This window comes from Asterias rubens, chromosome 9 (assembly GCF_902459465.1).
Source record: "Asterias rubens chromosome 9, eAstRub1.3, whole genome shotgun sequence".
Lineage (NCBI taxonomy): Eukaryota > Metazoa > Echinodermata > Asteroidea > Forcipulatida > Asteriidae > Asterias > Asterias rubens.
In genome coordinates this window covers 4521527-4548009 of record NC_047070.1, presented here as the reverse complement: position 1 = coordinate 4548009, position 26483 = coordinate 4521527, and the positions used below count along the sequence as shown (strand labels likewise).

Below are 26483 nucleotides of genomic sequence, written 5' to 3'. Positions count from 1 at the left end.
TGGTAGAAGTCTCTACAATTAGAAGTTTGTGTGATATTGATAAATTTTACATTTGGTTGTAATTTGCTCATTCAAGATTGATTTTTTACTTGCTCCAGGGGTATAAATTGATGTCCCATCCCCTCCTTGGCCCCAATGAATGCCATTTGAAATATGGATTACTGGAGTGAAATGCTACTATTTTGTAACTTAAAAAATGTTTTCCATTACAAACAATGTGTTTGTTTTGTTGAATAGAAGCTTGTGTTTAAGATGAAATGCAACTGCAGTTTTAAACCAGAAGTCAACTACCCTATAAAAGTATTAATTGTGCACCCCTTGTTCTATTCCCCCACACCCCCTAAAATTTTAGTCCTAGTTTCGGCGCTGCTTTTCTGATTACTTTGGGCGTTAAAAAATAAGTCTGAATTGATGGTTTTATGACTGAAAATGGCTTGGGGAAAACCACAGACTTAAAGAACACTTATATCTTTGGGGAAAACCCTATGTAATCCTCAAACATTGTCAGTGACTTGTAATGTTGACTGCGGTCGCTTGAATATCGCGCGACGCCTACGAAAGTTTGTGTTTGTTTACCTAAAGTGCGCCCTCTTTTGCGCAACATGTTAAAGTCTCCCAGAACTCCTTGCGAAAAGTTATACTTTTTGGAAGTTGGCAGAACAACTATTTTTCTCAATAATTTTCATTCGCCAAAGACAATGCAAGATGGAAAATATCGGCAATGGTAATATTCGGTAAGCCAAAGTTTGAAAATATAAATCCATATATGACGAGGTAAATACCCAAACAAAGTTGTGTAAATGTATGACCGTGAAAACTTGCTTGAAAGAGTATTTTGCAGGAGATAAAAATGATTGTCACGTCACTCGTTGCTACGCATTTCTCCGGCCGGCCGGCGGTGTGGTATAAAAAGCGGAAGTCGACCCTAGAAACGCCAGTTGCGTTTATTCTGAATTTTCAGTGTGGACGCCTTTTTTGTTCGTGTGTGAATTTACTTCGATACGAATGCAACTTTTCCTGAGTATTGCGATACTTTTCGGGACTGCAGTCACTGCGACTGTTTGGTAAGTTATTTTTGTTTCTATGTTTTAAAACAATTAATGTTGAAAATTTTCCCTCCTATCTCAAAATATAAAAAATAAAATTAAAATAAGGCAATGTTTTGTTTCAACTTCATTCATTGTTGTGACTCGTGTTATTAAAAAGTTATAATCATTTTTATTCAAAAAAGCCTTCTGACTATTTCATCTTTATAAACATCCAGACTTACCAACTCCAGACATATTAATTACAGTAACACAATTTTTATTTAATGACTATGTGGCTTACCATACTTTTGCAGGAAATGTAAACTGTAAAATTTTACTCAACCAATAAATGTCTGTCCAAAAGACTTATTTTCCATTTCTGAAATTATGGCCAACTTTAATTTTTAAGTAAAAAAGAAAGTTAACAAAAACGTACTACCTAGCAATAGCGTGTATCACAAAGTTCCTATGTTATGTCTTGGAACTTTTTATATTATTTTTCTACATATGTATTTTGTATAGTTTAGTTAGGCCTAACTAAGTTTAATTCCAGTCTTTGTGAATTTATGTAACGGTACGGTTAACAAGGTGCTGTGGTCAGGGCCAAATTTCATAGAGCTGCCAAGCACAACAATTTGCTTAGCATGAAATTTCTTCCTCGATAAAAACAGGATTACCAACCAAATTTCAATTGGTTGCATATTGCTTGTTGATGGTATTCAGGCTTTTTTTCAGCTGTTGTTTGCAAATCCTGAAAATCACGTGGAAATTTGGTTGGTAATCCTGTTTTTATCAAGGACGAAAATTCATGCTTAGCAGCTCTATGAAATTGGGCCCAGGTGGTAAAAGATGATGCCAATCAAACTAGGATTAAATGTGTTAAACTTTTAACAATTTATTAAACATATAAAGTTACAAACTTAAAACCAAAATGTGAAAGTTCAATTCATTTCCATGCAATTGATTTTACTTTTTATCAATCTCATCGGTCTATATAAATAAAGAGAAAATACAATATGTTTGAATTTGAAAGTAAAATAGCACCTCATACTCATAAAGGAAAAAAATAATGTGTACTGGAACATTCCGATGGGCAACAAGGCAATGACTAGGGGCAATGCCTCCATTGCCTCAGTGAAGTGATACTCTAACACATTGGCCTAATAAATGATTAATGAAATGAATTAAGACAAGGGCTATTCCCATGATACAGCCTGTGTGATATAAGTATCAACAGTATAATGGCTTTGTTACTGCATTCGTACATAGAGTAAGGACAGATGATTTGTATGTCGACAGCAGAGCAGAATTCTTTCTATATTTTTACCACCTCTAGCCATGTGGCTCAATTTTTAATGTTGTAAAATACAAATTCACTCAATGGTCTGCTTTTATCTAATTGTTGTCCAGATTTTTATTGGTCTTTCGCTTGTTTTTCTTGATTATAACACTTTCAATTCTTGTCTGCTGTTTTTGTTTTATTGTCATACCATATTTGAGTTAAATTAATTTAATTTCAATGTGCAATGTTTTTAAATTTAGGGGAGTGGCTTAACTATTCCACCTATTTTTTTATTACCATTGTGCCTCCTATTTAATTTCAATTTTTAAATTAATGTAAAATATTGATTGTTATTCAGCCTTTGTGCTGCGAGGACATTTTTATAAGAAACCATTTTATCTATCTATCTATATATCTATCTATCTATCTATTATAAAACAACATAGCACAAATTGTTTTGTTAAATCCTCTGTGTATTAAAATATTGCAAATTAAATATATTTGTTTTCCACAGTTCCCCGACCCTGAGTACCATCCAGGGTCCTTCCCAGGGCACTAGTACCACTACTGCCCCGGTTGATGAAGACTGCCTCTCAACTATTGACTGGCTGGACATCGTCTTCATTACTGCAGTTCCGATTGCCGCTGGCTTCGGACTGCTCATGCTCTTGGCCTTTCTGCAAGATCTCCGACAGGTTAAGAAGGTTAGCTTTTTGTTTTCTCTGAATTGAAATAAAAAACCAAAATATTCTGGTTTACAAGTGATATTTTCAAATTGATAATTGCCCTAGATGAACAGTTGTTAGTTCGTACCTTGTTTGTGCTCATTATCAACAAGCGAACTAAAGTTTATACCCACAATAAATAATTACAATTAAGAGTTACAATAAAGAGGCTTGATGTTCATCTATATAATTAATTGTAACTTCTGATTCCTTTTCCTTTGAAAAAAAAAAACCCCAAAAACCCCAGACATATTGTAATTGAATAGCCTGAAAAGTCTATGATAGCCAACACCATCTAGGCCAGCCCTCATACCACATACAAATTTACTTCAGTTTTTTTTAAAGACCATATTATGCCTGTATAAAGTGTGTGTTTGCTTCATGAGTTTTCTTAATGCAAAGGTTGTTTTCCTCTAATGGAGCTGCCAACTCTCCTTGATTCTGCAAAGCGTTTCCTGAAAATGCACCAATCTTTTCCTTTTATCTCCTTGATATAGATTTTTTTTCATATTCTGTTGGCCCTTGGGTATGATTCTTAACATCCCCTGATTGCTGTGCAATATCTCTCTGATTGTATGATGTAAATGCTGGCAGCTCTCTGCTCTAAACTGATTAGAGTCTCAATCTTCTTGGAATCTTTCAACCCCCCTAAATATCCCCATATCACCCCATCAATTCCAGCCAATAACATCCTAAGACATCTTTTAGTCTCCCCTGTCCATCTTTCTCAAACATTAACCCTCTCTCTTCCATCCATCATTTCAGAGCAACCATTCCTGGCCTCCTCCTCCCCCTACCATCGGAAGGAATAGAGCAAGAAAGGAACGAACCTATGTCATTGACATAGCGTATGCTGGCCGTACCCCTTGGTGTGCAAAGCCCAGCTCCTCCTCTGGTGCAAGCACAAACCAACGTCTTGTGAGACTCCGGGGAACTTTTGGCTTCAGCAACTGGTAAGTTGACCACTCAAAACTTTGAAGCCTTTCTTGGACTTGAAAAGAAAGTAAATTTGATGATGTCAAAACTTGGGTTCAAACTATAAAAAGTAGAACGGAACCTTTGGAGGGGGATTTTTCAGCATTTTCTTCATTTCTGTCTCTTCAGTTTGTTTGTCTGTCCGTTCTTGTTCTACTTGTGTGTCCGGTTTCTAGAAAATGCTTACATACTCATTTTGTTTTCTTTCTTTTTGTAAAACTGGATGCAAGGTTACTTCTTAAATTAATTTTTGTTGTGTATTATTTTGAAAAGTTTATAAACTTTTGAATAAACAGGAGTTTTAAATTAAGTTTAATTAATTCTGAAACATTTTTAGTCATTTTTTTCCTCAATTTTAAAGTCATTCAAATATCATTTATTTATTTCTCGAACATTGATGATTGTTTCTATTTTTATTTGGACCTTTTTTGTTCAGGACTCCTTTTGATCTGACTCTCGGTAAGAAGTCGGAGCAGAAGATGATAACAACAACTCACTCCATTGGTAAGCTCGTTGCCGTGGAGATGAAGTATCCTTCAATGAGCAGAGGACTCAACTCCAGGCAGATTCCCTCTTCCAACATCTGGAGCTGCCTCTGTGGACTCTTCAAAGGGGAATATGATATGTGAGTCAAGTGTCATACTTTCTTGTCCTAATTCTAATCTTAATTGATTAAATCTCTTCCTTTTGTATAATTTTTATATTTTTAACTCTTGGGCACAGTTATCAGGAGGTTGTTGATTCAAATCTCGCTTATTTGTCATCACTTATCAAGTTTTCTTTTCATATTCTCTTCCAGTAAGATCAAGACCATCCATGTACTGGACACCAAGACGCAGAACAAGTTCATCTCTAAAGAGTGCACAAGCAACCCGGAGCAAGGCATCACAGCACTCTTTCCGCTGCTTCCTTTCACTGCCAAGCCAGCACCCAGTGTCAGCCACTTCGCTTACTTCATCAAGAATGCTCTTCTGTTGACGTCGACCTTCATTCCGTGGCGCGAGGGGAACTTCACCGGTGCTCGACACATAACCCGTTTGTTTGCATACATATCGTACACCTTGTTTGCCTCACAGGTTATGTCTGAGTTTTACCTGAATCCGTCACTTGATGAGATCATTATCGTCAGTTTTACAGACATCACCATCACCATGGCGGTTGTGATCCGGGCAGCTATGATTGGTACAGTGGTGTTTGTTATAGTTGGTGTAATTGAAGTGGTGTTCCGGGGTGCACCGACCATCTGGTTGCTGCCTATGGCATGCATTGCTCCTCGAACTGAGGATGGAAGTTCAAACTCCAGTGGTACCGAACCACATCGAGTTCAATCAACAGCTGGAAACTTCTATGAAGGTGACTGTGAAGAAGTTGAAGAAGGCCTTCTTCGTAAGTCGGTCAGCGCTCCTGAAATGCAGCAACAAATGACTGGAACCGACCGAGACATCAACAGTGGTGTATCATCTAGTAAGACAATCAGCAAGAAAGGTGGGGCAGTCAGTGAGGCTGGGCGTGACAAGTATATTACCATCTCTTGTGGAGAAGCCTTGACTGCCTCCAATGGGCAGGCTGTGATGAGTGAGAACAAGTCACTTGGCAAGGCTGACAGGAATTCTAAACCTGACCTCAAGACTACCGACAGGCTTATCTATGATGGCATCTGTGGAGACAATCAGTCCATCTGTCCTGAAAACATGCTTGAATGTCCTCACAAGTTCACTTGTCATAAGTGCATTGTTTGCAAGCGGACAACAGGAAGGGCATTCTACAGCCCGGGAGCATCTACTTCATCCGGGTATGCACCAGTTGGCTACAATGATCTGTACGGAGTACAGTTTCTTTCAAATCAGGCATACACCAGCTCCAGTTGTGACTCGGATATAACTGATTTTCATACAGATGGGAGTTTGATTGTGAGTCGTTCGAGTTCAATGTCCAGTTTAACCTCCTTAACATCTGAGAGATCAAGTGAATCCGTGCCTGGTGATAATTTCAGTATCTCGCACAGACCTTTCTATCAGGAACCAGCAATGCCGTATAAACAGACGAGCATATCTGATATAGGCAAACTAAATGTGACAACAGAATGTGAAACTTCTCATCGCAAATCGACAGTATATGGGCAACCTGATTCTGTTGACACAGCCACGTCAACATCTGATTTGGCCCTTAATCGACAGATGACCAACAGGCAACTGGAGGCTGGTGATGGAAACCTGTCATTTAGACGGTGTAAGATCGTAGAGGATGAAGCGTACATTCGGGAAAGGTTCGCAGTGTACTCTTCTGCCCTCAAGGATTCCACCATCAGCTCTGCGAAAGTTATCCGCACCAAGAGCTACATCAACAAGTTCACTGATATGGGAAAAGGAAAGGTAGTATTCCTCAAGTCAGATCCAGATAAGAACTGCGAATCGAATCTCATCAACCAGAAGACCAAGACCAAGAAACCAGCAAGTGCTAAATCTAGTAAGCGCACATCGAAGAAAGCCAAACTTGTTCGCTGGGATCCAGTTGATAACAAGCCGGTTGACTACATTATCGACATGGCTATGGCGGTTGAGGTGCCAAGTGTGACTGTACAGACAAGTGGAAGTGGCAAGTTATTTCTCTTCAGCATCAGGAAATGGCTCGGGGGACTTCTGTTTAAATCGAAGGTCAAAGTAGGAGATGATTACAAACTGGAGATCACTGAAAATGACAGCTGTGTCGAGATCTTAGATGAAAACGCCTGTTTTAAATCTATGCCAAAGGAGGAGGAAGAGAGGATCACAGATCAAAAAGATGACATCATCATGAACCTCGCTGTTGATCATCTCCAAGGATCTATCTTCAAATCCTCAAGCCGCCTCATTGAGTACTTGCCATCAGTCAAAGGTGTGGCATCTTCAAACAGCTGGGATAGCGTCTCATCAGCTCAAGATGTGATCCCACTGGAATGCGCTGCTCGCTTGAACGGCAATAACAAGAACAACAACTACAGCAGTGACTGGACAGTCATTGAGATGGAACCGCAGTACACAGCGTCGTCGTCAACCACCATCACTGACAATGACTTCTCTCCTGACAGCACTCCAACAAGCAGCGGTGACAGTGGCTTAAGCTCAACCTCCTTGCGTTCAATTGAAGCCACAAATTCAGACAAGAGCATGTGTTCAGATCGCCATAGTTACAATGAAATCGCTCGCCCACGATTTGCGTATTTCAAAGCCACACATGCAGCTAATCCAACCGCTGAAATCAAGAGCTATGCCGAATACTACCAACCCATCGGCTTCCTGATTTTTCACATCTTAGTTGTTTTGTCTTGCATGGCACTCACAGTGTGGTCGGTGTTCTCAGTGGACGGTATGTGTGCGGTAGTCTTCTGGGAGTGGGTTGCCGTCTCTATCATCGCTGTTCTCATCCAGGTTTTCATCTTGGATTTGATCAAGGCTGTGATTCTCACACTCGTTAGATGGCACGCATTCCTCCAGGATGAGAAAGCCAAGCCATACAGTGTCATCATTTAGATAGTTTTCTCAAGCACTGTGCATCATAATCTACTACCACACGGCCTAATTTCATAGAGCTGCTTAAATACGAAGAGTTGCTTAGCACAGCAAAATCATGCTTAGAATAAGGTTGCCAGCTAAATTACCATGACACATGTACAATCTGTTACCGATAGTATCCAGCGCTTTTTTTTTGCTAAGCAGACAATTTTCAAGCAATAATTTCTGCTTAAGCGGCTTTTGAAATTGATCACAGGTAGTGACAATTAATTGGAAAAATCATTCCAACTTTCTTTGAAGCAAAAAAACCCAACATTTTACCAAGTTAACGTCTCTCTTAGATCATGTGAAATCTCATATAAAACATCTTTTAAAATCACCAAAAAAATGTTAGATGAGGTTGTCATGTTGACCTGAAAGTCACCTTGGAAAAAGAATTGTTAAGAATGTGTTGTTTGTTCAATATACAGCATTTTGTAATTGCACTCCTGTATAAACATTTAAAAACACAGGTTAGGAAGAAACTACATAACAAGATGTCTTGTTGACCAGAAAGTTGTCTTGGCAGAAGTCTTTGGAGGAAGATTAGTACATTTTGATAATCACAAAGATACCTTTTTGAACCTCAAGACAAAAATTCTCCCTTAGCAATGTGAGATCATGATGCACAGTGTTTTTATTTTTTTCTCTTTTTTAAGCTTGATGTTTAGGTTTTCAAAAAGATTTGAAAAAGAAATGGTTCTGAAGGGATTACTGTACCTAAACAAAATCAAGCTTGAAAATTGTCTTTGTATTACAAATAAAATAAAAAAAATAAAAAAATTAATACTATTTAAAAATAAAAAATTCATAAATTATGTCAAATAACTTATTGCAAAACAGTTCTTCATAAACAGAAGGAACTAATTGTACAAATGAGAATTCCTCATGAATAGCGTTTAGGAATTTGCATCAAAGAGTTTCTACAAATAATGAACAAAAAGGGGCTTAACGCAAAACTACCTTCTTTTAAAATGCCAATCAATCAATTAAAAAAAATGGTATGGTATTTTAAAGGGATTCTCAATCAGCAATATAAAATTGTTTTTTAGTACAAATAATCATGACATCAACTGGCTATTTTGTATAATTTATATCAAAATCACAATGTGTGTTGAATTCAAGTTGATTCTCAACTCCGGTAAATTTATACTGCAACAAAATAATCATTCTGAATAACACTTGGTAGAGTAAAACAAAAATGTGAAAAGTGTGTCTCATTTAATTGTCAGGTGTTCAAAGGACTTTGAATTATTTCTGAATTATTTTCTAGAAGTGTCACAGTAGCCTTGACCAAGGCCTTGGAGTTTTGTTTACGGTGTTATTTTTAGAAAGAAAATTCCCCCTGTGCACTACCTTCCCGAGTTAGCTAGTGCTTGTCTCTGTTTGTATACTCAGTGTGCTTGGTGTGGTGTAAGATATGTCACGATGTTATCATGTTAAATTTGCATCAGGGATAAAGAAAATTAAACTTGTTTTATTACCCATATACACCGATGTGTGTTAGCACTGTATACTTAGTACTTTTACCCGAGTTCTGTGAAAAAATCACGGGCATATTTAATACTCGGGTGGGATATATCATATTATGGAAAAGTACTCCATATGCAAATAGTAAATACAAGTGTGGATGACCTATACACACAGCTAGTAGAAAATGGGGTGTCGTGGCCGAATGGATAAAGAGCACTGAACTCAAGCTCTGATGCTTCTGTTCAGCAGAGTGTGGGTTCGAATCCCCGTTGTGACACTTGTGTCCCTGAGCAAGACACTTAACTATAATTGCTTCTCTCCACCCAGGGGTAAATGGGTACCTGTGAGGGCAGAGATGGTTCTTGTGATTGGTTTAGTCGAGTATCGCCGCACAGGCTACTCCCCTGGGAGCTGAGATGGTTTAAGGAATGAATTAAGGCTCAGTGACCAGGGGTAATAATAGTGGAAGCGCTTTGAGACACCCTCCGGGTGTGAAAAGCGCTATATAAAAACAGTCTATTATTATTAGAAGTCCAGTGTCATGCTCTGTGTGAGATGCACATATTAAGCACAGAGTGCAGTTACAGTGTGTAGGTCTACTGTATACACTTGGGGTTACTCTGTTCTTTTTTTGAAGTGAAAACTGCGACCGTCTTGACAAAACTGCTTTGCCCTTTGGACTGGAGTATTACGCCTGTTTATGTGTGCAAAGGAATCCATGTAACTTGTCTAACTTATATCAAATTCTTAAGCCCGGTTCATACTTCCTGCGAATGCGAACGCAGTTGAAGTCTGCTCGACTCACTTGCGAAAAATCGCTGCGAAAGGAGGGTTGTAACGTCAAATTCACTTCGCATTTGCATTCGCATGAACCGGGAATACTGGGAAAAATATCAACTGAAGCCCGATTCATACTTCCTGCAAATGCGCAGCTTGACACCACATGGCTGTTTTCCAAGTGAATGCTTCGCAGTTGTACAGCACAGCTACACTTTTGCGAACTATTCGTTGTGAACTTGCGACTTCAAACTTCATATTGCATTCGCAGGGAGTATGAACTGGGCTTCAGTCACTATTGGCTATGAGGGATCATGTGAGGAAAATACAACCAAGAAAACCTACAGACATCAAAATCGTTTATGGTTACATTTTTTATTTAGTTTACAATACCAGCTGACAATTATTATTGAATTTCACTTGACTAAGCAATGCACAACCATAAATCTACCAAAAAAAGTTGTAACATGGCTCTCATAGAATAACAAGGCAATTTTACAAAGCATTTGTTCCAACTTTTCATCACTTTACTGCAAAAAAACTATTGTTACTATGCAACTGAAAAATTGTATAGATTGAAATTTGCATAAGGATGAAGAAAAGTACATTCAGTTAAAAAAAACATCTACCCGAGGAAGAAAAAATAAATTATTTTTAAGAGTGTTTACGCATTAAACAAAAAGTTTCTCTAAAGCCTTGATTTTTTTTTACTAGCAACACAGTTGAATGATTTGTAAGGAATAAACAAATTTTTCTCAAATTCTGTTCCCCGCCACGAACTGGATCAGCAAGTTGAATCTTCATGCACCTCTCTTGTCACATGTGGGGATGCGCAAAAACATCAAAACATTTTAATCGATCAGATTAAGAAGGATCAGTATGTAAAAACATTCCCGAAATATATTTACAATGGAAAGTTTCAACAAAATGTTTTAGAGCGTTCTTTTGAAAATGCAAACGCCTAGCTATGCGTGATACACTCGTAGCCAAAATGCCTTGTTAATGATGGCGTCTATCCTGACGTAATGCAGGCGTAACAGACAAAGTTAATTTGCGGTTTGTCTGATCAAGCCTGCTTTGTTTACAGAGAAATTTACAAAGATCTCAGATAGATTTATATCCGAGACTGTACCATAAATGGCCTCTCCCTAATCCTTTAGTACATTTAAAATTACTCTTTTTTTACCTCCCTAATTTTAACTTTATTTACATTTCAATATAGCTCATTAAAAAGACATAGTATTCATGAAGCAGTTAGCTTTCTTCCATCCCACCCCCACCAAAAAATAATAATAATAATAATAATAATAATAATAATAATAATAATAATAATAAACTGCTAATATTTACAGCTGATGAAACATAACTCATGATTATAAAAGAGATCCCATCACATTTTTGATGTTATAAATCATTTAACATTTTTCGCTTATTATTATCACAGGATGAAATGTTTGACTACTTGAATTCACATCTAAGTTGGTTTTATATCATCTCACTTCGTTAGAAGCTCAGTAAAAAAAGACAGATTTTTTTTAATTTCCTGTAAGGCCTATTCGATAGATAATGACATGACCAAAGAGATTATTTACAGAGTGACACAAACTCTCGCAAAAATGTCTCCCCCCCATCTCATTACAACAGAGCGTTTAAAAGTAGACTAACCTTTAGGGCCACTTTTGTTTCAGTTAAACTCACCATCTAAAAACCCTTTCTGCAAACAAAAACACCCCAAAACTTTATTACAGTATTCTATAAATGATCATACCATTTATCAGTGAGGGGTGTTATGGGACCTGAGGGGCAGACGAGATGTGGGTGTTCGAGTGGCGCTGTTATCCCTTGGTATTTTCTTCTTTATAGTCTTGGTCTTGACCGTCTTGGTTTTCTGCTTCAAGGGTTTGGGGAAATTCTCTTTACTATCCTCCTGTAAGACAGAAACAATAAATATATAAATTATTTCCAAATTCTTTTATTTTGATTTGTTTGCATATTTCAAAGTTTGACCAGGGCTGGAGTTCACGAAGCTCAGAGTTAAGTTGTCTCATTTCGCCATAGTGTTTTGTACTGTGACATCACACTTTGCTTAGCAATTTATATTTTGCATTTTCATCAGCAAGTTTGTTTTTCATCGAAAAATCAGAAAAATTCCTATAAAAACTATGAAATGCGTTTAGCTGGACAAATACATTTTGGTTTTATTTACAGCTGTTATGAAACACAACACCATAACGCCATCAAATTATTTTAAACTTACAATGACTAAAGATCCAACGGAGCTGTCTGAGACATTGTCATCTGATGTCTTCTCGTCGCTTACTGACATGGTTTCCGTGGTAACACTCTTGGTGTCTTCTTGCTCAATCTGTAAAGAGGTTTAACAATAATCTTGAATATATGAAACAACATAGGAAAATTAAAGATTCAGTTGCTATCATTGCTTGCTAGTGTACAATTATAAAACCAGGTTCATACTTGACACAAAAGCGGACGTCTTTTCCTCTGAGTGACACAATTGTTAAAACCACAAGTGCTGATCATTGCATAACCAAATTTCACCCTTCCCCTGAAATATTAATCAGGATTTAGTTTTGGACCGCTTAGTATATTTGAGGTATGTACACAATCTGTTAAAAATCTGCAAGCGAAACAAGCATACAGCCTTTAAACTCCCAATTACAGCTATCTTGTTTGTTATATGTACGAATTATATAAAAATCAACAATGGCCAAGAAACTAACGATTTTGGAAATTTAGATATGATTTTGAAATCCAACAATTACTTTTCTTTAAATAATTTTCTTTATTGTGATTTTTTTAAATTATTATTATCTGGGACCAATTTTACGGCACTGTTAAATAATGGAACTCCGTGCATGTATGGCCTCCTGAAAGAACATGCTTATGGGCAGTATTGTCCAGAATTCTTTGGTAAGCAGTGTTTCTGACGTGAAGATCTGTGGTGCTCCGGCGCCTACGAACAAGAAGAACAAGGGGCAAAAACCCATGAAAATTTGACTTAGTAGAATACCTACCTCTTCAATGAAAGTGTCTGGTAGTGGCACATTAACCGCTTCATTTATCGTCTTGTCGAGTCCTTGGTTCTTGAGGAGGACGTGATGGGGATCAGTTCGGGTCAGCATACGAGGGTAGCTAAACCGACGAACCTTTGGAGTGACACCTGAGTAATCAAAAAACAGAAAACAATTTACCAGCCATGTCATTAACAATTTCATGACCTCCCTTCCATTATTGTTTTTTGCTTAGCAAAAGCATTTGCTCAGCAGCACTTTTTGCCAAACAGCACTTTCTGCTCAACAGCTTTGTACAAAATAAGGGCTTTTGAGTTCTTACCCGTGGGGATGTCCAGCCTGAGGTCTTCTTTCAAGAAGGTCTCAGCCAAACCTTCGACATCGGTGAACTTTATCCTGAGATCACACACGCTGTCTCCGATGTCCTTTGATTCCTTGACCGATTGCTGGGTCCACTCGTCGAGTGTACTGGTCAATCTGGTGTGTTGAGCGGTCAGATCTTGTTGATGATCCTGCGAACTTTGTCGGACTGTGCTGAGAATCGTCTGTGATTGTGAAACGGTTTTAGAGGTTTATGAATCTTATTGTGGAAACATCTCAGCTGTGAATTTTGTGTGTGTAGACATTGTTGTGTGTTTGATTCTGGTAAAAAATATGGGCTGGAGCTACAACAGTTGTTGATACAGGTTTGAACTGATGGAGCGCAGCAGTCTATGACAGACTATCCGTGGTCTGAATGTGACAGTATGGTGTAAAACCTTAAACAATAAAATCGACTTGGTTGTTAAAATTTGTTGAGTAAATTTGGGTGTAAACCCTGACTATACGGCAGTTACAGGTTGAACAACTTCTGACTGGAACCCCGAACAAAGATACAAAATAGGGAGACTGCCAACATAGGGCTAAATAACTCAGTTGGTATGTTAATCTAAAGGTAGTAGGTTCAAGTCTTGCTCTAGTCAATGTTTCTTTGGCGAGTATACAGCCTTGAGCTGCTGTGGCACACCAAAGGCACTTTTAAACACAATATCAACCTCTACCCTAACAGGTACCCATTTATACCCCTGGGTGAAGAGAAGCAATTATAGTGAAGTGTCTTGCTCAAGGACACAAGTGTCATGACCGGGATTCAAACCCACACCCCGATGACCTCACCACCAGAACGTGAACGTGATGCTCTAAACCATTCAGCCATGACACCCCACGATAGAGATTTCTATTAGAGGAATTTGTCACCCACAATACAGACCTCACTTGAGACAAAGAGTTGAGATTAAATACTTCCGTACCTCTGCCTTCTGATTTGAGTCAGCGACATGCTGAGCGAGCTGTGTCATGTGTGATGAAACAGACTCAGTCATCTTGGTGGTTTGAGACGCTTGCCTTGAGATGTCCTCCTCGAGATGCTGCTGGATTGAAGACTGGATCTGAACCCGACTCTGCTCTGTCTCTGTGATGTAGGTTTGACTCTGAGAAGGGGAACACAAACCAAGAGTTTGTTAAAATATACACTTTTTTCTTTGCTTTGTTGCTACGCCCATAGATCAGGGATGTGATAAGATGTTGAAAAAAAAAAAACACCTTAACTATGAGCGCAAAAGCTTGCGAGCGAAAAGCGTGAAAGCTTTGGAGTGCAAATGCTTTAAAGTGCGAAGGTTGCTTATCCACATACACTTCTCTTCGGTTTTGAAAGCCATACTCTGCAATCTGGGTCATTTTCTTATGAATTCGAACATACCTTAGTCGTGTGTTCATTTGTCAATGCTTCCAGTGACTCAGAACCCTCAACGTACTGACTTGCAAATGTCTCGGACATTTCTCTGAATTCTGTCAAACACCTAGAAAAAAAAAATAAAAATCATAAGTTTTTCCAAAAACTATAACTTATTCTGTTTATTAGTTTAAGCAGAGGGAACATATGCCTCAGAAATAACTTGTACGCAAGGAAGAGAGAACCATTGTTCATGCATGTCTAGAATGTCTTCGGCAAGACCATGCAAACAATTTCATTGGAGGTACAAAAAGTTGCAGTTTCGTAGTCGAGTGGTCCAGCATATCAAACTAAAGTCTGATGGCTAATGAGTAGTTAGATTGTGGGTTTGAATTCCAGCCGCGATACCTTGTGTCATTAGGCAAGAAACTTAACAATAACTGCTTCATTCCACCTAGGAGTAAATGGGTACCTGGGAGAATAGAAATTGTTGATTTGAATAATCAGCAACCTGTGTGCCCCGAATGAGCCGTTTCTATGCTTTGTACTATCAACAGCTCCATTGCTTATTACCAAGTAAGTTTTTATGCTTACAATTATTTTGGGTAATTACCAATAGTATCCAAAGGCACTTTGATACAACGGTTTTAAAGCGCCTTATTTAAATGCCTAATTATTATTAATATCAAATTACCCTTTGACTTCATCATTGGCTGTATCAGCTCCCTCCACCAGACCAAGGTAGCTCTCTGTCATCTAGATTGAAATAAAAAACACATCAAAATAAAAGCATATATATTTTTTTTTTGCTTGTCATTTTAACAGTGATTACCAAACCTTTACTTCGAGCAATCCCAGTACATGACTTGAGAAAGTTGCATATTGCTGCTATTGAAAAGAGGAGAAAGTTATATCTGGGTCCCTACCTCCTTTACATCTGCGGTATTTTGTTCATGTTGTTCATCCAAAAGCTCTTGCATGGCACCAGACACCTTGGCAAGCAAGTCGGCCTTCATTTTCTGTCAAGTTAGAAAAAAAAAAAGCAAAATTAGCAATAATGTATCAACAAATAATAATTGTCTCCCTATTCATTGTTTACCCCTTGCTTTTGTCTGTGTGCTCTCTGACTCTCTCCCTCTCTATTCATGTCTTTCCACTTCACTGCTTTTGTTACACTAATAGGCCATGTCCGAATTGGCGACTTCTGCTACAGCTACGGCTAGGGCGCGCGTGTCTGCTATTCTTCAACACTGACAGACGCGCTGATCTAGCCGTAGCTGTAGCCAAAGTTGCCAATTCGGACACGGCCTTAGTTACCTGTTCAGGTTTGTTAAGTTGTCATTTAGCCTGCGAGAAAGACTCTGTTAGGGTTGAAACGTCAGGCGATTAAGTATTTTTTGCAACAAAACTTTTTCTTCCTTAAATCAGGTTTCTAACTTATAAAATGTTTCAAAAACTAATGCAACTATTACCTGAGACGCCTGTCGTTGTGCGGCAAGCATGTTTGCTGCCCTCTCTTGGTGACCTTGATTGACCTTTTTCTGGTTGTTGATGTAGGCTCCCACGAGGGAGGACAGAGAGTCGAGCTGGTCGTAGTAACTCTGGACGAAGGTCTCCACAGCGGTCATCTGAGAGGCAATCTAAAAACAAGATAAAGAAATAAATCTCATTTACTTCAACCACTTACATAATCATGGCCTCTGTATTGCCCCTTGTCTTGGCCTTCGGGCCCCCCTCAATACATTTCCCTTAGACTTAAAGAATTTCCAATGGAAGTGCCCTTTGTAAAATGAAAATGGCCTAAAAACTCAAAGGTGAAAAACCTAGCCTACAAGTCAGTTTTATTCCCAGAATTTAGTATGACTTGAGAATAGGAAATGGAGTAGATCAAGTGTGTGCAGTATAGGAAAGAATGTCATCTGCACTCTAGAGCGCCTTACAGTTTCAAATGATCAAATTAAAAAAAACGTCCTCAGACATGCAACTGTCTTATTGCAAAAAAAAGAAGAGGAAATGGCTGTTCACACTTATCTTTTGTACAATGATTTTGAAAAGAAAAAGAGAAAATCAGCTGAAAAGTTGCATGCCTGTGTCCTAAATGCTTGATTGTTACAGAGACTTTGTGAGCCTTTACATACCTGTGTTTGAACGAGCTTATTCCATTCAGTCACTCTCTCCGAGTGTTCCTCAAGCATCTTCTGGTGTTTCTTCAATAGTGGTAGGTGTGACGCCGTGAGGAAACTCTCTGCTTCGGTTTTGTGATTGTCCTGTCAGATTGAATCGTAATTAATTTTTTTAAAACTAAAACAAACTGAGGTTAAGGAAAAGATAAGTCCCAAGACAAGTTCTTATTGGAACTAAGACGTGCTGCCAACAAAAATACGACTACTACTACAGCATTTATAAAGCGCATTTTATCCGTTTGACATTCAAAGGCGCCAGTCTAGAATAAGAAGAAAATTCCACTCGATATGTATACAGGCTAGTCTGAAGAAATTAGAGATGTTGAGGCAGAGAGTTCCAGAGGCGGGGTGAAATGTTACTAAACAACAACTCTGCCAACATCATGCATTTGTTACACTAAAAATTCACTATATTCACAGGACAAAAAAGTTACGAAACTGTATTAAAGTATAAACAATTACAACACAATTCATCGAATGCAGATTTAAAAATGCATACCTTAAAATCCACCATCTTTCCGCAAGTTCTCTCGCTCCACTCTTTCCAGCTGTCACATGACTGTTGACTGCCAGTTGTCATGGCAACCACCTGACCCTCCAGGTTGTCAATCATGCTGGTAACCTGACATTGCATACTGTCAACCTCAGTCGATTGCACGGACACCAGTTCCTCTGTAATTTGCAGAAATAAATATATAATGGTTCCTCCATTAATTTGAAAAAAATACAAAAACAAAAACACTCAAACGTGTCTTTTCTTTTACTGTTATATTACAATAGACCTTATGCGCAATGATGTCATATCAGTAGGGCAGCCTCACTTAGATGTCAAAAGGGTCGTTCATTGGCCAAACCTGTTTGAATTTGTTGGTCTTGCTTTAAGCACACAAGTGTCATGACTGGGACTCCAACCCACACTGCTCAAATAAAAAACACCACAACTTGAGTCCGGTGCTCAATAATTGCCAATGAGAATGACTTTCCAACAGTGTACAGTTTGTTGGGTTTTGTTTGCCAGTGAGTAAATAATGGATGTGCATTGAATGTCCCAACAAGTTCCACATGGGCCTAGGCAAAAAGAGTGTTGTACAGTGAACAGTACGAGTTAAGCTTTCAAAAGCTGTTTTCAAATTTCAAAAGCTGCTTACTGAAGTTATCCTGAGCAGCAGATTGGCGATGTTGCAGGACATCACCAAAGTAGCCCAGGGAGTCTTGCACCGTCTTCAGTTGGTCATCCAAATTGGCCTCAAACGTCTCTTGTACCGTCGCGTTGTGTGACTCTACAGCTCGCTTACGATCTAGTTTAGCGTGGACACCTTTAAGATCGGTTGTGCTGTCCTCTGCCACTGTCAAAAGCTAGAATCCGAAATGAAGTTACAAGAATTAATCCCAGTGTAAGAGATATCCTGTTCTGTTGTAAAGCACTCAGTAACTGGTTTGATGTTGGACGCTGTATAAATCCTGCTTATTATTACTAGTAAGTGCCTTGATCTCGGACACAGTTGTAACATCTTGTTCTATCAAGCAGGTATGTAACTGTAACTTCAACAAAAAGAGGAAATTACAAAATTCCAACATGTTTTTTTTTTTTTCTTCGATTTTGATTAAGATTTTGATTTTTTTTAAGATTTGAATTTTGAGTAAAATCAACCCCCCCCCCCCCTCTTTAAGAAGTGCAGAGAAGCAGTAGGCCCCTACCTTTTTAGCTTCGTAGGCCAATTTGTCTTCCACTTTGACATGTTCCTCCACCAGATACTTCTGTTGGTTGCGGTCTTTGGTTGTCACACGGAGATCCTGTAAATGCATAACATTGTCTTCATCATTTCTGTCTTTGTTCTAGACTGTCCGTACGTTCTTGTCCCTGTTCTATGTTTGTCTGTCCTCGGGCATCTCACCACAAGCCTCGGCTTCCAGATGATGCCTCCATACCTTTTTTATTTATATTTCTCTGCCTTGTTAAATAGCTTTGTCTATTGTTTACTCCTTTAAAATATTTCTTTGTACTGTTCTCATGAAGTATGGAAATAAATGTAAGTTGAATGAATGTTTTCAATGCATGAAACATTCCCCCCAAAAGGCAATCACAGCGTACTGATCGAAATACCAAGTTGTTAAACCACTGGTTGTTCTCAGAACAACCAAAAGAAAGATCTATGTAAATGGCATCTCTTCAAACCTCACCTGATAGTATTTTCCGATGCAGAGTTTCAAATCTTATTTTTGATTTTCTCACCACCCTGCCTTTTGAACATATCATCCTGCTGTTAAGATTTTTTTCTGTTTGCTGTGCATTGTACATCACCTTAATTTGTGTAGCGTTTATGGGTTTTATACATTACAGGAATTAAAGTCAACTAAATCACATTGAAAGTTATCAAAGCTTACCGTTTCTGTCTTGTGCAGGGTGTGGGTTGTACGAACCAACGTTTTGGTTGTTGATTCTAACTCATTACTTGTTTCCTCAAGATCATCTTTAGTTTCGGTCAAAATCTCATTGATCTACAAAAAAAGAAAAAAAATAGAGTTTCAATGTTTTGTATTTAGTTTTTGGGTTTGCATATAGGGGTACCAGTCAATCCTAGCAGAAGTTATAGCATGTAGTTTTAATCAGCTTCCATGCAGAAGATATTATGCTTAACACATTTCTCTGCTTAGAAAAAACTGGAAGGTATATATCACACTCTATTCACTGGTTACTTTTTTCCCCCTCAATTTTTCATTTTCTTCACAAACTTGTAAGGCACGCAGTAAACATTGGAAAAGCTGCCAAGCATACTGTGAAATTGTCTTTAAAAAGTGTAAATTAAAATTTAAAAAGTTTATATTACCTTGACAATCTCATCTAACAAAGCAGCAATTTTCTCTTCCTTCTCCTGGATGCTGAGACGCTGGCTTGCAATAGATTCTTCCATAGACCTGGTTTAACACAATGTAAATGTAGAGTTTGAAACTTTGCTAAAAGAGGTCTGCGGTAACATCATGTAAAAATCTCTTCTGAGTAGTGATGGAACTGTTAACAACCAAGTGTCACAAAGCGTTTGCATGTGACCAAAACATTGATGTGTGTTGACAACAGAAATAATTAAGGCAAGTTGTAAACGGTTACTTTTTTTACCTGTAGTGTTCTTCTGCAAGGTAGATTCCGTTCTTATCTCGGTTTGCTAGTAAGTCACGCCTAAGACGCTCTATCTCCTCTGTGTATTCCTACAGTATTTCAATAACACAAAAGGATTCTGTTAAAGGGAAGGTATAAGTGTAATCACTCCTAAAATGTATGGCAAACAAATAAAGACTTGCTTAGAGGTACAGCAGCTTTCGATCGTATGCATTTTTTCTTTGGAGAATCATTTCACTTCCAAAAATATCAGTTTTAAATCTCCCAAAATTTGTCACGGCACGACACTACACAAAACATGAAAATACTTCTCAATTCACATTTTCTGAGATCTTAAGATCAAAAGATGGACAAACCTTGATGAGGGCTCTCTTGGTGAGTTTCTGGTTGATCTCGGGTCGGTTGGTGATGTTCTTAGCGCGGTGAGCGTAGTCCAAGGTACTCAAAGTCTCCTCTACGTTACAGACGGAGGGAGAAATGGTCGCAATGATAGACGTCTTGGTGCGTCCACCGAGAGAGTCTTGAAGAAGGCGGGTCAACTTGCTCTCTCTGAAGAAAAATTAAGAAAAAAGTATTTAGAGGTTGATACTTTGCCTCGTTGGATATTTGTGCTATTTGCAGTTTTATTTAGACGAGAGAGTATTATCTGTTAAGTCTTTTGCCTTTTGTTTTTGGTTGTTGGTGTGGTTATACACAAAGGCTGTGATCCTTTTTCCATTTTTTTTTTTTTTTTTTGTGTGAAGCCAAGGACTCACAGAAAAGGGAACTTAATTACTGAACTAGCCAAAAAACACAATGGAGAAAAAACAAGGAATGAAGTTTTCAGATTTTAGATGCGGCAGAGACATACTCCAGGAACAACCCACCAAGTCGGGTAGGGACTGAAAACCCAGAACACACAGTGCTACCAGTGGGGCTTGAACCAGGGTATCAGAGGTGGAAGACATGGCCACCAAAATCTTACTTTTTCTTACCTGTATGGGATATGTGGAGCGTGTTCTACGAGTGCAGTGATCACACGGCCAAGGGTCAACAAACTCTGGTTAATATTACCTGTGGTTAAGAAAATTCCATATGGACACATTTTCATTAAGAAGGATAATACCATAAAAAAGTATACCACACTTGTTGGCAGAGCTCTTCATTAGCAGTGGTCCCCTGGCTAAATGTTAGTTGAAAGATCTGAGGGTCAGCCAAAACAATTTCAAAGTGTTCTGGCTGGCTGGTTCAGTGTAGAAATGCACCCCCTAATATAAAGTGAAATATTGACTACATGTTGTGTAAAATGTGACAGACTCTAGTGAAACGACAAGCCAACTGGTCCCACTGGCCAGTCGCTAAAACATTTAAGGGCAAACTTGGTTTGATGTCCTGCTTTCAAAATTTCAGACAATCTGGAACACAACTTTTTTCAACTTCTGGTTCATCATTCTGACAGGGCTAGACTTACCTGCTTCTCTGGCCCTTTTGTCCACAGCCCCAGAGCGACCGATGTTCTCGCTGCCAGCCAAGTCAACCAGGTTGAGTTTACCGGTCTTGACCAGTTCCTCACCGTCTACGGAGTTCTCCTTAATGTGGATGGTGACAGTGAAAACGGAGTGGGATCGACTGCAAGATGTAAACAAGTTAGGAAACAAGAGTAAGAGCCAATTCAGACAATTCTTATTACACCTGCGGCCGATTTCACGAAACGCTAGGATTAATCCTAACTCGAGTTAGGACGGGTAACCCGTCCTAACCCGTCCTAACTTAGGATGAATTCAATTCGTCCTACGTATTTGGATACGTAACTGAACCGTCCTAAGATTAATCCTACGTTAGGAAAAGTTTGGTGAAATCGACGGCAGTAATTTTCTACAAAAAGGTACAGCTGTTATAGTTCAAATGAAGGATTCGGAAGGACTGAGGGCCTTGCCTAAATAACAAATGCTGGTCACTTGGTCCAAACAAGTTGGTGTTGTTGAGCGACAACGGAGAGGATATTGGGAGACTGAGGTCTTATGTTGGGAAAAATGTCTTAAGGCTTTAATGGGTTGTTTTTAAAGACCAATACAGAAAGATCCAGGCTGACTGATCATCGGCTACATGAGGTTACTTTTTAAAAGCTACTGAATGTTCTCTGTGGTTATTTTCAGTGTGGACTGTGGACCAAGCTCCAATTCCATCACTAAAACTCCAAGAATCATGGTAATCTGTGAGTATTCAATACTTTTGTGTATTTTGTAATAGTTTTTCAGGCCTGTAAGTTGTTAGGAATTTTCACTGATCTCACCCTGATAGATATGTTTTGAAATTTAATGATTTCATCAATGAACAGCGTATTTATCTTTACCTGGAGTGGGCATTCATGAGAGTTGCGGCAGTCTGTCTCTTGGCGGCGCCCTTCTCTAAGATGGCGTAGACCTCGCTCTTATTGCGTACAACAACCTCCTCTAGACCCTGGATAACAACGGAGCCCTGAAGGAAAAAAAACATTATATCAACAAGCAATTAGTAGTCAGCTGGCTGCGTGCTAGATTTTGTTCTTTTACTTCGTTTTAACATGAAAATTGAGAATTCCTCCTTTTATAACAGAATCTCCTTTTATAATTGGAAATTACAGCGACTCAAAAATTAGTTACAGGATTGAGTCCCTAGTTTGTCCCTTTCATTTCATCTGATGAAGTAGTTGTTGCTACGAAACCTCATGCAGTTTGTCTAATAACAGTGTCTTTAAAGACAGTGGACACTATTGGTAATTGTCAAAGACCAGGGCCCGATTTCATAGCGCTGCTTAGCTGCCAATTTTGTGCTTACTCTGCAATTTCTATTATATAGCGCTGCTAACCATAAACACACGAAAAGGCATGCTAACCTTCCGGTGCTTACCGCACGAAAATAAATGACGTCACAATGCAAATCCACGGTAAACACGCAATATGGCCACCCAATTTTTCTGCTAACCTGTGAAATATGCTAAGGCTTAAGCAAATTTTTTTGCTACAGTAAGCACGCAAATTTGCTTACTGTTAAGCAGCGCTATGAAACTGGGCCCAGTTTTCTCACTTGCTGTATCTCAACATTTTATATGCATAAAACAAACAGGCTGTGCTCGAATTTGTGGAAATATACTTCTGTCTCGAAAACTACGTTACTTCAGAGGGAGCCGTTTCTCACAATGTTTTGTACTATCAGCCTCTCCCCATTACTTGTTACCAAGTAAGGTTTTATGCTAATAATTATTTTCAGTAATTACCAATAGTGTCCACTGTCTTTAAGTGCTACAAAATTTATGATTTAGTTCGGGTTTTTTCCATCAATAAGCCCAACACGGCTATCCTTATTATATCCTATCAGAGATGAAACTCCAGGCTTGGACTGCCCGAACAGTTTTGACAAATCCTTGGGGGAGAACCCTCGCTATATATGAAGAACCAAAACTTACCTTGCGAGCAGCGTCCTCAAAGATGCGGAGTCTCTGGGTGTCCTCCTGAGCCGAGAGCAAATCAAACAGCTCCTCGTTGTACAACTCTAAGAAGGAGACTCGGACAGAGAACTCCACCTCTTGGGATTGGAGCTTCTCAAAGATCTGATGCATGGCGCGAGGGATGATACCGGCCAGTGGGTCCTACCAGGAAATAGTGGAAGATTGAAATTTGGTGGTAGGTTTTTAGCTGCAGTTTAATTAGTTTAAAAAAACAAAGTCATCACGTACAACTTTTCCAATCAAATTCAATTCACATTTATTTCAATACTGTCAAAAAGACCGATGGAGTTATAACAGATAGAGTTAACATGCAGGTTAAAAAACACACTAAGAGAACAGTTCAGGAGTGATTTAATATAATTCACTTTTAGTTTTAACAGTTTGTGATTAGGTTTTCCCCATGGACAAGCTAGCATATCGGGCAAATACACCCGAGTTGCTGGCAGATTATATGTGAGAATTCAATTGCGACTGGTATGGAAAAAATATATTTTAATTTAGTTATTTACTTAATTTTTAAATAATTTGTTTAGGACAAGAAAACCATTTGGTATGCCCCGGATAGGACAGAAAGAAAATATTTTAAAGGTCTCTTAAGACAATATTGAAAACAATTTTTGCAACTTCTGCTTTCCCCCTTTACCTCTTCCCAAGACATTGCTGGGTCTGGTGTCCTGTCTCCTTCCATTGTGAAAGTTTTGCCAGTTCCTGTCTGACCATATCTAAAAACCAAAGGAGCAAAAGACAAAATTTGTGAAAATACAACAATTTTTCTGATTTGGGGTAGAACCAAGCAAATGTGACTGGAGCGGGATTTGAATCCACGACCCCCAGATTAACATGCCAATGTTTTACCAACTGAGCTATGTAGCCCAACATTGTTTGTTGCTGGACTCCCTACTTTGGCAATATCTTTGTTTGGGTGTGCCAGTCAGAAGCCATACAACCGTTAGCCGCCCTGTTTGTGATACAACTTGGGAAACGGCAGCCAGAGGATTACCTAAAGGGGATGCACATTTTTAATTTCAAAAAGTCAACCACAAGGGACACCGATTGGGTAAGTAAACTTTACTTTGTTCAGCCCAAAATTATTAAAAATTGACCCAGTCAGTTTCCCGTGTGGTTTACTATTTGAAAATAACTTTTTAAAGTTGTACTTTGGGAATAATTCAGGACTTCTGAAAATGTAAGTGAAATATATTAAAAATAATTGTTGTTGACTTACGCAAATACTGTACAGTTGTAACCCATGAGTACTTCATCCAGGGTAGGAAGGACAACACTCTTATACACTTCAATCTGCTTGGCTTTGGGGCCAAATGCCTGGATAACAAAACAATATAAAATTATAAAATAAATAATAATATTAATAAAAAGATGTTATATAGTGCCTTACATCTAAATCATTAACCCAAATGCATTTTGGCATCAGATATTCAGATGGTCTGCTTTCAACTTTGTTAATTGAAAAAATAATCATTACAAAATTGTTTTAAAAATGTAAAAAATTCTTTAAAACTAAGTTTTTTATTTATGTTTTGCAATTCAATTGGAAACTTTAATTTGGAAATTCTAAAGATCTCAAATGTTTCATTTCTTCAGAAGTGATGTACCTTATCAAAAGAGAAAGTTTTAGTGGATGACTTCTCAGCCACCTCAACGTTAACATGGACATCTTTCTTGTTTTTGTTGACCTCCACCACTTTATGGGATCCTCTCTTCTTCTCACTTTCATTGATTGGCCTGTAGACAGGAAGACAACAAGAAAACAAAGTCTGAGACTAAGATTTAAAAGGGTTTTGGTACCGCTTTTGTAGACCCAGTTTTTGGCCATGACATGAATCCCTACTTGCCGTGAAGAATTGGCAACTGTTTATGGTGCGAGCTGAAAAATTGCACGCGGGATGCCTGTTGAGTTGTAGAGCTGACCAGTGTTTTTGATCTCATCAGAAGAGTGTGGGTTCTTCCTTCCTCCATAGACCTTTTCGCAAATACCGGGGCGCGCGCGTAAAGCTTGGAATTAGGTGCATTGTGGTCTTGCTGGTATCCAAATTTGATCCATATCTATCCAACAATGCACCTCATTCAACAGTCTGCGCTTGCGCATTGGTATTTGCGATAAGGTCTATGGTTCAAGCTGTAAATCTGGTATTGGAAGCTTGGCATTGGGAAGCATGGCATTTATTTTAACCATTTTCAATATTGTTCTGATTGATAATTCTGTGTAGGCCTCAACTCAATACAGGACCAACAAATATTTAAAATAGTCTTTTTTTTTAATTAATAAATTAGGAATTTGACTTTGTTTTCATACTTTTTTCTAATAAAAAAATAGACTGTTATTGTATAACATTAACTTGTAAAATAATAAATAATGCATAAATATTTATTGAATGACGTTGTAATATTCAAATTGATTAAAAAAGATGAGGCATATATTTCCGACAGCATTTTCAAATTCAATCATCATCTGTTTATAATTTCTACATACACTTCCAATCCATTTCCACATTTCAATTCATTTTTACAAGTTTAAAAATAATAATTTATGGTTAATAATAATAATAATAGGGCCTACAAAAATTACAAGTAGAAATACAAAATTACAAACAAAAATTAAAATGGGGAAAAGTTTGAGCTTTGATACTTCCGTCCCGATACTTCAAATTGTAATTAGATAACAAAAGTAGCATTGCACTCATTTTCAATATAAACTTAAATAAAAAAACCTGAAAGAGATAATTTAATTTTAAAAAAACTTGAATTTAATGTATTATTATTTATGTTTTAAATTAAATGATAAAAATTGAAATGAAACCTTGAAAATCATCCAATAAACTATATTTTTATATTTTGAAAAAGAAATGTCAAAACAACAGAGTGGAGTCGTTTTTGATTCATTCAACACTGTCGATATCTCTGTGTCAGTCACTTACCTGCACCGGACAAACACTTGAATGTGTTTTTCCTGCGGCCCTTTCCCGTTTGTTTTCACCATTTTGTGACGATCCGATGAGTTCCAAAACTAAAGATTTACTATTTCCAAGTCTCACTTCTTCTATACAAGTATTCTAATCTCAAAACAAAGCCAAATTAACCGATGATTTTCGGATGAAAACGGAGACCCGACAACTCACAAAACAGGCAGAATTCTGTTGAAATCTTCGCTGTTGAATTTTTACGCTT

The 26483-nt window shown here is 38.1% G+C and overlaps 2 protein-coding genes across 2 annotated transcripts; one reads left to right on the top strand and one right to left on the bottom strand.

Moving 5' to 3' along the window:
• Positions 1-1004: 1004 nt before the first annotated feature.
• On the top strand, positions 1005-7519 carry LOC117294688. The gene is made up of 5 exons (XM_033777195.1): positions 1005-1064; positions 2825-3014; positions 3801-3988; positions 4447-4635; positions 4810-7519. The coding sequence occupies exons 1-5, from the start codon at positions 1006-1008 to the stop codon at positions 7517-7519; spliced, it is 3336 nt and encodes a 1111-aa protein (XP_033633086.1). The 5' UTR covers position 1005.
• Positions 7520-10967: 3448 nt separating this feature from the next.
• Positions 10968-26458, bottom strand: LOC117294332 (kinesin-like protein KIF11-B). The gene is made up of 25 exons (XM_033776697.1): positions 26234-26458; positions 24911-25040; positions 24523-24620; positions 23941-24019; positions 23256-23438; positions 22164-22288; positions 21282-21439; positions 20806-20884; positions 20188-20380; positions 19832-19920; positions 19545-19632; positions 19102-19215; positions 18415-18510; positions 17865-18072; positions 17216-17388; positions 16672-16800; positions 16006-16173; positions 15460-15552; positions 15228-15289; positions 14561-14660; positions 14112-14291; positions 13145-13367; positions 12826-12971; positions 12048-12155; positions 10968-11717 (listed from the first exon to the last, which is right to left on the bottom strand). The coding sequence occupies exons 1-25, from the start codon at positions 26293-26295 to the stop codon at positions 11565-11567; spliced, it is 3237 nt and encodes a 1078-aa protein (XP_033632588.1). The 5' UTR covers positions 26296-26458; the 3' UTR covers positions 10968-11564.
• Positions 26459-26483: the final 25 nt, after the last annotated feature.